At 40.8% G+C, this 12,890-nt stretch overlaps 1 protein-coding gene across 2 annotated transcripts; it reads left to right on the top strand.

Annotated features, from left to right (window-relative positions):
* Window positions 1-10,890: 10,890 nt before the first annotated feature.
* LOC131237150 (protein FD-like) lies at window positions 10,891-12,598 on the top strand. 2 transcript variants are annotated; one of them, XM_058234822.1, is made up of 3 exons: window positions 10,891-11,692; window positions 11,822-11,899; window positions 12,188-12,598. In XM_058234822.1, the coding sequence occupies exons 1-3, from the start codon at window positions 11,042-11,044 to the stop codon at window positions 12,245-12,247; spliced, it is 789 nt and encodes a 262-aa protein (XP_058090805.1). In that variant the 5' UTR covers window positions 10,891-11,041; the 3' UTR covers window positions 12,248-12,598. The 2 variants fall into 2 exon arrangements, with proteins under 2 accessions (XP_058090805.1, XP_058090804.1); XM_058234821.1 differs by lacking the exon at window positions 12,188-12,598 and adding an exon at window positions 12,033-12,147 and having other exon boundaries at window positions 10,897-11,692.
* The last annotated feature ends 292 nt before the right edge of the window (window positions 12,599-12,890 follow it).

Genomic DNA, 12,890 nt, shown 5'->3' with positions numbered 1-12,890 from the left:
CTTCAGCGAGATGGTGAGGTTGATTTGCAGCCATATTTTCTATCAACTTAGGAGTTTTAAGGTGGTGTCTAATCTGGTGATAGATACGAAAACCTTCAACTAATCCTCCTTCACTTAAGAGACCTAGAGTGTTGTTACAGACCCACTTGGACATGAAACACTCTCAACCTCAAGTCTAAACTAAAACCTACTTAAGAAAAAGAAACTACATAAAAATAAGAAATCTAAAATACTACAGTAAGAAGATTTGGAAGGATGTTACCAGATTGATGATTGTATGTTAGGTTCTACGAAATATAAGAACAATATTAGTATCTAAAAAACCTACTTTAGAAACTCAGAAAAAATTAAACCTAAGCATAACCTAATTCTGATACTAATGTATTTCAGAAAAAATGCAGCTGAAGTCCCAAGCAACGACACCAAAAACTTGTTATGACAACCTTAAGTGCAGCTTACGATGTAGTAATAACTTGGTGAGACCGAGATCGTACCCATAGGGACTTGCTATCGTGCGAATTCTATAATACTTTAGAATTAAAACTAGAATTTAAACTAACTATTAAATTCTAGTTTAAAAGAGTAATTGTGAAAGAAACTATCAAGAATAGAATAGTAGAGTGCCAATGATCCACTTATAGCTTTCTTAATGTTAATTTACTTGATTCAATCAAATCACACAACTAGAATTGAAGTCCTATCCTATCCAGATGGATAATAGAGTGGTTAACTCATCATTCATGTACTTCAAAACATATCTAAACTTTCATTGAATTAGTTCCATCATAAAGCATCAATGTATTGATCGCAGAGAATTCAATGCATCTATCATACCCGGAGTCAATGATAGATTAATGGATTTCACAGACCAAACTATTGCAAAACATGTAAGAATATATTCATAGTCTTCCTAAGCACCCAAAGTGCCCAAAGTCGATAATGGATCAAAGTAAACTGAAAGTACTTCTGTATCCAAACCAAATATTAATGAATTGTTCAACATGAAAACTAAATAACTTAAATCAAAGTAAACCAAACATTAAGAAAAACTACAAGCTTCACCTCTTAGATCTAGCTAAAAGATTAACCAATTATAGACATGATTGAACTAAAACACAAACACAAAAACATAACAACTAATTAGAACCAAAGGATTAAAGAGGAGGGAGGACTCCTTAAAGCTCCACAAATCATTGCTCTATTCCTTCTATCCTAATTCATGTTTGAAAATTCATAAAATATCCCTTTATATAGCCTTGATTCTCACCGACTTCAAAACCAACTTTATTTTACGTAACTACCATAACTTTGATAGCACCTTCATTGGCATTGAGCTTTCATAAAAAAGTCCAGGTGAAATCAGGAAACTATCGAACAACGAACTTTAAAATTTACATAATTTCTCAATGTCATCGACTGTCACGCCCCAAACTTAGAAACCAGACTCACAGAATTCTCGATCGCCGAATCTGGCTACGACAGCCTCCGTAGTACCCCATTCTCAGCTTCTGGCACCCATATGTCAGATTCCGATCCTGGGATCCTACAAGGAGGATTTTCAATATGATTTTTTTTTGTAATGGAGCATAACCACAAACATAACCAAGTCACAAAAAAACATCACCACATATCCACTATAACAAATCATTTAAGTACAATGCGGAAAGGGAAATACAAGATGATAAAAAAGCTCTAAAATAAACTGCCACGCGCTCCTACCTTAGCGCTACTATGATCCAACGTCACCTGTATGTAACGGTCGTGCATAAGCTTACAAAAAACTTAGAGGGTGGTGTAAGCATATGTGCTAGGCAAAAGTATGCAATATCAGATTGATGTGAGAATTATACTGGTAAGTCCATGAATACTATTAACCGTACCAAGGCTATGCGATGCAAGGCATGAATGCTATCGATAATACCAAGGTCATGCGATGCGAGGCCTATGTAGCCAAATGTCATATGCAAGATGCAACATAAGCATGCCAATCCTCATATCAAGTACATATATCAATAAGTTCCTCTCTAGGATATCACCGGGGTCTAGTACACTCCACACTAACTACCGCCTCCCTAACCGCACAGCTCAGCGAGTGGAAGAGACCACACTATCCGCCTAACCAGTAGTTTGCCAATACCTACCAGACTCATCGATAGCGGACCCATTTACGAGCTGGTCAAACTCAGCCTAGCTTACTACCCTCTCACTCGGGCGGATAAGGCCACACCCCTTCCAACTAACCAAGATATAGTGGGAAACGCGACCTACTGGTATTCGACACTCGTGTGCTCATATTTTCACTCGGTGTAGAAGTTGGAGCAACTCGTAGTACCAAAAAGCTTCTGGAACTTTCACCCAAGGACATCCTATGTGCCCACAGTGCTAGAGCCAATATTTTCGGTATCCAATCCAGCCATCCACGATGTGCGTGTAGAGGCCATGACCCTGATGTCGGTAGGGCGTATAGTGATCATGTCACACAAATGCGAGATGCATGAATCACACTGTCTAGTCATGCAACAATCCTATGCATACCGTGCACTCATGTGGGAAACTCCTATCAGTGAGTCCAAAAACAATCTGTCCAATGACACATGCTTGATCAGTCACTCCTCATATCAAGCATACATATGATGCGTATGATCATGAATCATGGAGTTATACTAAGAATGCTATATGGTGATGAACTATCTTCATAACGAAGATGGGCCTAGACGGCTTACACTTAACAAGTATGGGCCTAACAATAAGCCCTAGGGAGAGTTATAATGCAGACATTTAACCATCATTGCTCTTACAATATGGACATTAAACCATCATTGCTCCTAAGGCATGGCCCGCCATAAACGTTATTACATACATCATGGTAGAATCACACATCGCAATGGACCTCATATACATCACATTGGGCCCTACACAAAGGCCTCACATACGTCTCATTAGGCCTCACTCATGGTCTTTATATACATTACATTGGGCCTCAACCTATGGGCCTCAAATACATCACCCCATCGGGCCTCACCAAATGGGCCTCATATACATCAAGTGGGCCGTATCAATGGGTCGCACCAATAAGCCTCATATACATCAAGTGGGCCATATCAATGGGCCGCACCAATGGGCCTCATATACATCAAGTGGGCTATATCGATGGGTCGCACCAATGGGCCTCATATACATCAAGTGGGCCATATCAATGGGCTGCACTAATGGGCCTCATATACATTAAGTGGGCCATATTAATGGGCCGCACCAATGGGCCTCATATACATCAAGTGGGCCACCTCAATGGGCCACACTAATGGGCCTCATACACATCAAGTGGGCTACCTTAATGGGCCTCATATACATTAAGTGGGCCACATCAATGGGCCGCGCCATCTACACCATTCATCTATTTTAGAAATTTATTTTAGAGCATCACCCAATTGAATCATAACAGAAGATCATCTGGACTATACCACAAATAACAGTGGAGATAATGTTTTCTGTCGTTAGAATTCACATGACCCACCATAACGTTTATTTTCCATATAATCTGTTCATATGGTCACAAAGACTTGATTAAGAGGAAAACAAATTCCATATTAATCCGAAACTTGATCACAAAAAGGATTTCAATGGTAGTCGTTCAATCCCTTACTAGTATTACGGTGTGGTCCACCGATAGATGGTGTGGATTAACGCATACATCATGGGGTGGCCATGAAGCACCGTCCAAATGGATGGTGTGCATATACAACACACCAATGTGGGCCCCGCCCATCCCCAGGACGGACGGCTAAGATATAACACATACATCATGGTCGGTGGGTCCCACGGACTGTGGCCATCATCAGAATCGATTGCTAGTGTGGCTTTGTTGGCCGGAGATATGATACATACACATGGTGGCCCACACCATGTCTAGACTCGTGCGATCCTGGATGAAACGGGTGGACAACGTGGATTGAAAACATATGCATGCAGTGGGTCCCACCGTCCAGAATCATTTGGACGGTGTGGATAAGACCCTTACATCACGGTCGCCCACATAGTGGGTTCCACGTGGGGCCCTCCAAATAGTATATTTAATATATATATTATGTTATTATTTTTTTATCAATACCAACGTCCAGGCCCTGGACTCTGGATGCAATTACATAGAGGTGGTTTTCCACCGCCGATGATGGATGGCATGGATGATCTTATGCATCAAGGTAGGCCACATAGATGGGAAAGATATATATATATATATATATATATATATATATATATATATATATATATATATATATATATATATATATATATATATGAGAGAGAGAGAGAGAGAGAGAGAGAGAGAGAGAGAGAGACGCGTGTGATGGGAGGGACCTCGGCACTATGGGCCCTCCCTTCTATACATTACAAAACATTTCAGTGAGATCCGGTACATGTGGGCCCACCAATCAAAATCAACATTGGAGATCCCATCTCCACTAAAATGCAAGGTCTAGATAACCTTTTCATACCAGGAAATAAATATCATGATGGGGTCCATGAAAAATGGCCTCATCATGGGATGATCATATGAATCATGGTGGGTCATCGGCCACACCTAGGGTCTAAAGGGAGATCTATACCATCAATCGGTAGGCCACACTTGGCCTATCATGAAAACATAAATCTATGCCTATAAAAACACCCACCGTTGGATCTTCTTAGTCCGATGGAATGCCAAACTCCATGGCTCTCTCTTTGATGGAAGATGATGAAATTTGAAGCATTGGATTGGGAGGTTTTGGGGTAGGAAGTGGGCCACACACTTAGCTCATTTTCTCTCCTTAGGATTCTTCTCTCATGGTTGCTTGGGAAATGGTAGAGAATGGAGTGAAATGAGAGAGGAGTAGGGTTATGTAAGAAGGATGGGATGAGAGGAATGGGTAGTGTAAGAGAGGGATGGGTGTGTGTAAGAGAGAGTTGACTTATGGGGGGTGAGGTGGCATGGGGTATGGGTTGCTTGTCTTTGTTGGTAAGAAAGGGATGACAGAGGCATGGGTTGTGTACTTAACTTATGATTGATTAATTGATGTGATGGGTTGTAGAGATTCTCTCGGAATTCACAACACACAGTGTTTCTTCGAAATATATGCAGGCCCACAACTCCTGGCCTGGGTATCGCATTGGTGTGCAAGACGAGACGTTGGAACTATGGTGACGGTGAGATCGCGAAGGCATAAGTTTCAAGTTGAGCCGACTCAGATCTATGGGATGTGACTCAGGGTCGTGCTCAAATGCTGATTATAAGTCACGAGTTGCCAAAATTCGACAGGAAGGATCACAGGAGTCTACAGAACGGTACGGACTAGGATACGAGCCTTACACATCGAACCTCCTTCGATGACATCGAACACTCATCGAAGGGAGCATGAATATATGCAGCAACAACAAAATCAGAATTTCATGGTTTTTATGATGGGATTGGGAATGATTTCAATAGTATCAACACTTACTTCAATGGCATCAAAGGGTCGATTTCTACACTTCCGATTTTCTCCAATTTGAATTTTCAATTTTCTTTTTTCCTTGCTTGATTTCCTTAGATTTTGGACTCGTAGATTCTTCAATGCTAATCTCCATAGATCCAATCCTTTACTTGGTAATTTTTTTAGCATTAATCATCGCTTTATGTGTCCTTTTCATCTTAACTCTTAAAATCACCTCGCAAGAGAAAACATATATAACTAGATCAATTAAGTGAATTTATATTCTTAAAACTACTGCATAACAGAGGGGGAAACACATAATATTTCACACTCAACAAGCACCGACTTAGAGTTATCTTTACACCAGTTGCAATGTGATACACGTGCATTAATGAAAGGATAATTATGACTCGTATGATATGATTTTATACGACGTGTCACGTGGACAACCTAACAGATTGGGACAAAGGATATTTCTCGATATGGCCTTGGTCGAGCAGAATCAATAGGGAAATAACATGTGGATTAATAACTGATTGCATTCATTGTATCAGGCAATGGTTCAACATCGCTTTCACTTTTTTCTTTTTTCAAATGTGAAATGATGTGGGGGCAATGTTTTACCCTATTTCTGGCCATTTTGGAAAAGCCAATAGGAGGGTGACATGTGGCATCGCATGAGGAGTATGAAGTGGATGAAAAGATCTTTAAGATACTTGGAGTACTTTTTGCGGGATTATAGCTAATGTAAATCCAGTTTTACATGTCAGGAGATGGTCGAGTTATGAGAGATGAGAGAAGGTCAAACTATTCAAGATGAAGGTCAAACTATTCAAGATACAAAGGAAATTGACAAGAACAAAGTCTTGGCTAGTAGAAGAGGAACTGTCATGCAAAGAAATATAACAAAAGAATGATCTAGAAAGACTTTTTGACTACCGTAACCGTTGCAGTAACAGAAGAAGGATCTGCAAGAACAAGCTATAACAAAACTCCATAAATAATAGAAGAATCCAACAAAGAAAATCCCAACCAATTCAACACCATAACCAATTAAACCAAATCCATCAATTTATCTTTTATCTCAGCTTATCCTAGGACTGATGATAATTCAGTAGTGATAATTCTTAACTATAATCTTTAATTGTAATCTAAATCTACGCTCATACGTTGGATTTATTTTTTATCCATATCACATAGTTTTTTCAAGAGACGTATTCTTACAGTTGCTCGTAGTGACTGATTGTAAATTTTTATTTTTTTTATTTTTTTCTTTTGTTTGATTGCATTTGTATTTTGCAAGTCCTTTCTTGTGAAAAGCACAAAGTAACCCATCTTTCATGTAAGAACTCCACCCTCTGATTATCACTTAATCATTATCAAATTCTGCAAGTGGCTAAGTTACCAACTGATTTTCTCATAATTTGTTCATATATGTTTATATTGGGCATATCTGCTTATTTCAGTGCTTGGGATCAAAGTTGATCAGTTTAAATCGAGCTGCAATATCGATTCTTGCAGGCCCGTGCACACTACATGTGATAGAAAGCAAACCGCGGTGTCAACACCAAGGTTCAAGTTTACCACAAAGTAGGGATTGAACACCGATAATTAAAAACTTCTTGGAGGCCACATAAGCTTAAGATCAAGCTGAAATTTATATTTTCCCTTCAACAAGGTGTATATGACTTTATGAACAAATTGGTTGAAAAATAAACATCAAGGTGGGCCCTAAGAAGGTTTCAATGATGGGTGTCATTATCTCCACTGCTTCCTATGATGTGGTCCACTTAATCCTTCGGTGTGCCTCATATTTTGCTTCATACCCTAGCTGTAGTCAAAACTAAACCATAATAACGGGCTGTCTGCAATACTCATGTAGCTACACTTTCCATCCATATAGTATTCTCAATGGTATACTATATGTGGATATTCTTTGGTTAATACATATTATATCCACATTGTCTATCCATTTTGCAATATAATTTTAAGGTAGGCCTCAAAAATGAGAAAAAGCCAACACTGTTGTGGCCCTGAGAAAATGTGTAATAGTAAGCATTAAATTCCATCACTTTTTGTGGTGTGGTCCATTTTTCACTTAGATCCGCCTCATTTTTTATGTTATTCCATAAAATGATGGCCCAAGAAAGATGAATAATATGGATAATATGGATATGACACATACATCATGGTGGGGCCCAGGAAACTATGCCACATGAGCACACTTTCACCCATACGTTGTATTGTGATTCCATAAGATTACCATGATTTGACCGTAGCAATATTCAATGGAAGACCAGGTGTAATGACATGAGTTTTACATCACATTACCACATGGTCCATTACCTACGCAGGAGGTGATCCGCTTCCCTGGGCTGTATGCCATACTTAAAAGGGCCTTAATGTTTTTCCAATTACCTCGGTGAAATGTCATTAGACACTAAAATATCGCTGAAATGTCATTATTATGATTTTATTGTTAGTACACCAGCCGAAGGAATCAACAGCCAAACAATACGAAAGAGTAATTTGTAATGGCATATTATTTTGCATCACGATTGACATTGGCTAAACAAGTAGACCATTGGGCTAAGCTTGCGTTCAAATCATGGCATATTAGTTAATCCCTCACCAATAAGAAGGCAATGAGCTAAGGAGGTTCTGTTAGCTTGGTCCTTTGGGCTAAGCTTCCGATCACATTATTTTAGCCCACCTATTTTCAAATGTACAATTTTATTTTTTTTCTTCTTACAGGTATGTTATTCTAAGTTTGAGCTTAGCCTACTTTGCAACGTCCATGTTGAGCTTGATCCCTAGATCTCAAGTGTTGGACTGGGCCCAACCTAAACCTTGCCCATCGGCAGCCTTACTCACCAGAGAGCCATGCAATGAAATGCCACTGGTGGAACATATCAGCTGCTTCACTGGTAAATTTAATAGATGATACAACGGTCACGCCTGTATTCATGAATGCAGTGAATGGGTCTATTCGACTCAAATACATATCACTATCACTGATATATATTGGCATTGTCCATGAAATGATACGGCCCATTTGGTGCAAAATGACCCCTCTCGGTAGTGACCGATAAGAAATGACAAAAGTAATTTTAAAAGCATGATAACGATGCTACTGTCCATTCAATATAATATGACCCCACTCAATGGTGAACGATAAGATATGACAAAACCGATTTTAAAACCATGATCTCGGTGCTGTAATTTTTGCACTGAGTGAAAGTGTTGTGCTCCCAAATGAATCAGCGTTAGGACTACCATTTGAGGTGGTCTGCGGGTTTACGAAACCGACGTGGTGGCTCACTTTTTTCGGGTGTGACGAGATGGGTAAGGCCGTGAGTGGGACGGGAAATATAAAGAAAAGGGGGAAATTGAAAACGGAATGAGTGGGGAAAGGAAAAAGAGGAGCACAACTAGGAAAGGTGGTCCATGACTTTGTACTAGGTTTTCTCCATCTTAATATTATTTTTTTAGTAAAAAGGGTTCAAGCCTCGGAAGGCGTGGGTTTCACTCCTTTGTTCATTGTCTAAGGAACGCTCGGTGCTTACAAATACCCTACATACAAAACAGATCCCCCTTCCCTCCATCCATCGCTGTTTCTAGCATGCATATGTTCCTTGAAGAGAGAGAGAGAGAGAGAGAGAGAGATTTGGGAATCTCTGAGTGCAGCATCAAGTAACACCTGAACTTGGAAATACTTTAGTGGCGGCAGACAGTGTAAGTCAGGCTAATGCGTACTATACACCTCACTCTCTCTCGTCTATTCTCTCTCATAAATCCATCCGTCAAATCCATCAACCCTCTTCTCTCCAACTCCTACAGGGCGGCGGTTTTCACAAACCAACTGGTAGCTGGTTTTGAAGTCTGAAAGGCCACTGGCAAAAGATAGAAACTTGGTTTACTCTGATAGAGTGGGACCTATGATACGCACGCACTCAGAAAGTCCTTTGAAATTTCAAACTTAGGCATTCAAGTTATTCAAATTAAACCGTCAAAATTATGGACCCCACTCTCGGTTATACATTAACTAAAAATTTAAGTTTACTTAATTACATGAATATAAGATTAATGAACATTTATCGGACGGTTGAAAATGAAAGACATTGAATGGTCCCTTTTCCACATGTAAGTGTCCATGGATCAAAGGCTAGGATTGTTGAGCTGATTTGATATTGGAATCGTAACTAGGACACAGTTCCATAGTATGGCCCGTTTAGTTGGATGCCAATGTATTCGACGTGTACGATTTCTGAGTGCCTGCGTATGAAGTATGCTAGTCTGACAGAGTACAAATAGCTCGCCGCGGCAGAAATGAAATGAGATGATGAGCGTGAGAGAGAGACCTGTTATATCCCTTTCAATGTGCGCTGGATTCTGTAAATGCTCAAGCACGTGTGGATGTACAATAAAAGAAAGACATACCCAATTGGACAAAACAGGTCTTCCCTTCTATATCTCCCCAATCCTGGGCATTCACTGACCTTCTTGTTTGACAACATTTACTGTATATGTTGGTGAATCACCCCCCTTCGTCCACCGTACACGTGGCATATGGGTGGAACACAACCCAAAAACCCATTGCCTCCAACCATAACATCCATCTGATCTGGACCAATGCAACTATTTCTATAGTTAGGATCATGTGATCATCCCCTCCATTGACAATCTTAGTCCTTACATTATGCCTCCTGTGGAGTGTATGAGTCACAACCACTTGCATATGTGGGAACTGTGATAGTACTCTGGTCCCTCAGTGGGCGCGGATTGGGTACTACCCCTGCCCCACCAGGACCTGGCTAGTGACGGACGATCCTGTCAAGGGCTCTGTGGGGCCCACCGTAATGTATATGTTTCGTAGACGCTTTTCATCCATCCAGGCAATGTTCTAAAAAATGAGGCAGATTGAATGTTCAAGTGCGCCACACCATGGGTCCTTACTGTTGCTCCGGTGGTAGACTCCCAGGAGTTTCAACGGCAGGTCAAGAGTTCGACCACCCGTAGGTGGTGATATTCCACTGCGGCGTGAGTGCGTGGGGGCGTGTGTGCGTGTGTACCAAAAAAAAAAAAGAAGTGGGCCGCACCACAGGATGAAGTGGGGATTGAATTCCCAGCGTTGAAAACTTCCTAAGCCCACAGCCATGTTTATTTTAAATCCAAACTGTTCACATAGACCCGTACGAAGGGGAAAAATAGATATCAGCTTGATCCAAAACTTCTATTCCCTTTAGAAGTTTTCAAGGGTCAGCTTTCAGTCCTCACTATTTCCTCTGGTGTGGTCTACTTGATCATTCAGTTTGCCTACTTTTTTGGGTCATAGCCTAAAATGATATGTAAAAATGGATGGACGCTGTAGATAAGACATTTGCATTACAGTGGGCTCCACAGATCCCCTGGCAGGACCGTCCGTCTCTGGTAGGTCCCGGTGGGGTTAGCCCAATCGGCGCCCGTTAAAAGTCCCTTCGCTCTTGCTGCATACTCAAATACACACTCTCTCTACATGCTCAAATACAAGTCCTCTGTCTAGGTATAGATACATTATTCCCACCTCTCTCATACTCGATTCTCCACCATAGATCATGTGGTCATCAGGTGAAGATACCAACAGGAAAGTATCATCTTCATCTTCCAAATCCTCTTCCACATCTTCCTGTCCATCACCATTCTCTTCTACCTCTCTCCTCCCAACCCCAACAAGGAAGACCATGGAAGAGGTTTGGAAAGACATCAGTCTCACAAGCCTCCATGTTAGGCCCACCAGAGAAGATGGCCCAAAGAGCTCCTCCACCTTCAAAGGCATGATCCTACAAGATTTCCTAGCCAGACCCTTCAAAGAGCCATCCACCAATGCAGTTATCAACTCCCCCGGCATCGATATTGGCCTCTTCGGATCGTCGTCACCGGCGGCTCCACCTCCTGGCCCACCTACCGTCTTGAGCTTGAATTCAAGTCCTGAATTTCCTTACCTCGATACGCTGGGCTTCCACAATCCCCCCAGGGATTCCAACCATCCAATCCGATCACAATCCCACCAATGCTATCCCAATGCCGCCGCGTCGTTCGTCACTGATACTCCCAAGGCTCCTTTCGATGCATTTGGGTCCTCGTCAGGGATTCCTTCCTTCTGCAAGAAGCGGTTGCCTGAGTCGGAAGACAATTCGGGCGATCGGCGCCACAAGCGTATGATCAAGAACCGGGAGTCGGCAGCCCGGTCGAGAGCGAGGAAACAGGCATGGTGTCATCTCCTCCGTTCCTTCCATCCATTTCTTATATATTTCTTAATCAATTGAATGGATTTTTCTTATATTCTCTACATTTCATTCTCTGGATAGTTTTCTATTTTTCTTTTCTTTTCATAGGCTTACACCAATGAACTTGAGCTTGAAGTAGCTCATTTGATGGAGGAGAATGCAAAGCTTAGAAAGCAACAGCAACAGGTAAAAAAACCCACATCATATCTCTGGTGTATGCACTCAAAACAATCAGTTCTATTGATATATCTTGATTGAAACTGATTGTTTTTGTTATCGGTTTTTATTTTATTTTATTTCCTCCTTTTGTTATGTACAGTTATGCTTAGCAGCTTCTGCCCAACTCCCTACGAAGCACACCCTCTATAGAACATCAACAGCACCATTTTGAGAAGGCTTTTGTCAGCTTCTTCCCTTCTTGGGTCTTTTTTTTTTTTTTTTTTTTTAATAATCTTTTTTCAGTTCCTTGTACAGGCTACAACAGTTAGAAAAGCAAAAGAGATTGTTATTGGGTATTGGGTTTTGTATGCGTAGAAGAGAAATATCGACATGAAAAGTGGTGTTGATGATGGTAAACGCGGTATTAAGGTGTTTGAAGCCCCGTGCGGGCTTTTTCCCCCTTTTGCATTTCAATCCTTTGCCATCTTTTAGCAAATGGTCTGGAGAGGGAGGAAAAAGACCATTCGTTGCCTGAAAAGGCTTAACAGGTGTATTGAAGATAGGCGTTTGGCTGTCATTATCATGAGCTCCGCTTATCTTTCGTTTTCTCTCCTTTTCCATTATTGCGTTCTACTGATTACCTTTTGCGTGGGTCTCCGCCCTCCCCCTGATGATGTTTTTATGGATTTTTATTTTTATTTTTTAAATCTCATGACTGTTTGATTCCGTGGCTGTGTGGACGCATTTGCGACGTCCTAATATACTCATTTTTAACAACTTAACGATGCCCTTAAAAATAATAAATTTTTTGGGTAGATAAATTTTGGTAGTTTTACACTTGGCATGTCGGTTGATGGTTTTAGGTGCATGACTTGTTCCCTCTGACAAGTATTTCAAAACTCTTCTGTGTATCACAAGGAATAATTTTGATAAAAATGAATTCGGAGGGATTTAAAACACAGTGAAGGGCGCATTTCATTGTATGCCTGTCAACCAACAATGGACCTTTATTTTAACC

The sequence above is a fragment of the Magnolia sinica genome, chromosome 2 (genome assembly GCF_029962835.1).
Source record: "Magnolia sinica isolate HGM2019 chromosome 2, MsV1, whole genome shotgun sequence".
NCBI classification, from domain to species: Eukaryota; Viridiplantae; Streptophyta; class Magnoliopsida; order Magnoliales; family Magnoliaceae; genus Magnolia; species Magnolia sinica.
This window is presented reverse-complemented; position numbering and strand designations above follow the sequence as displayed.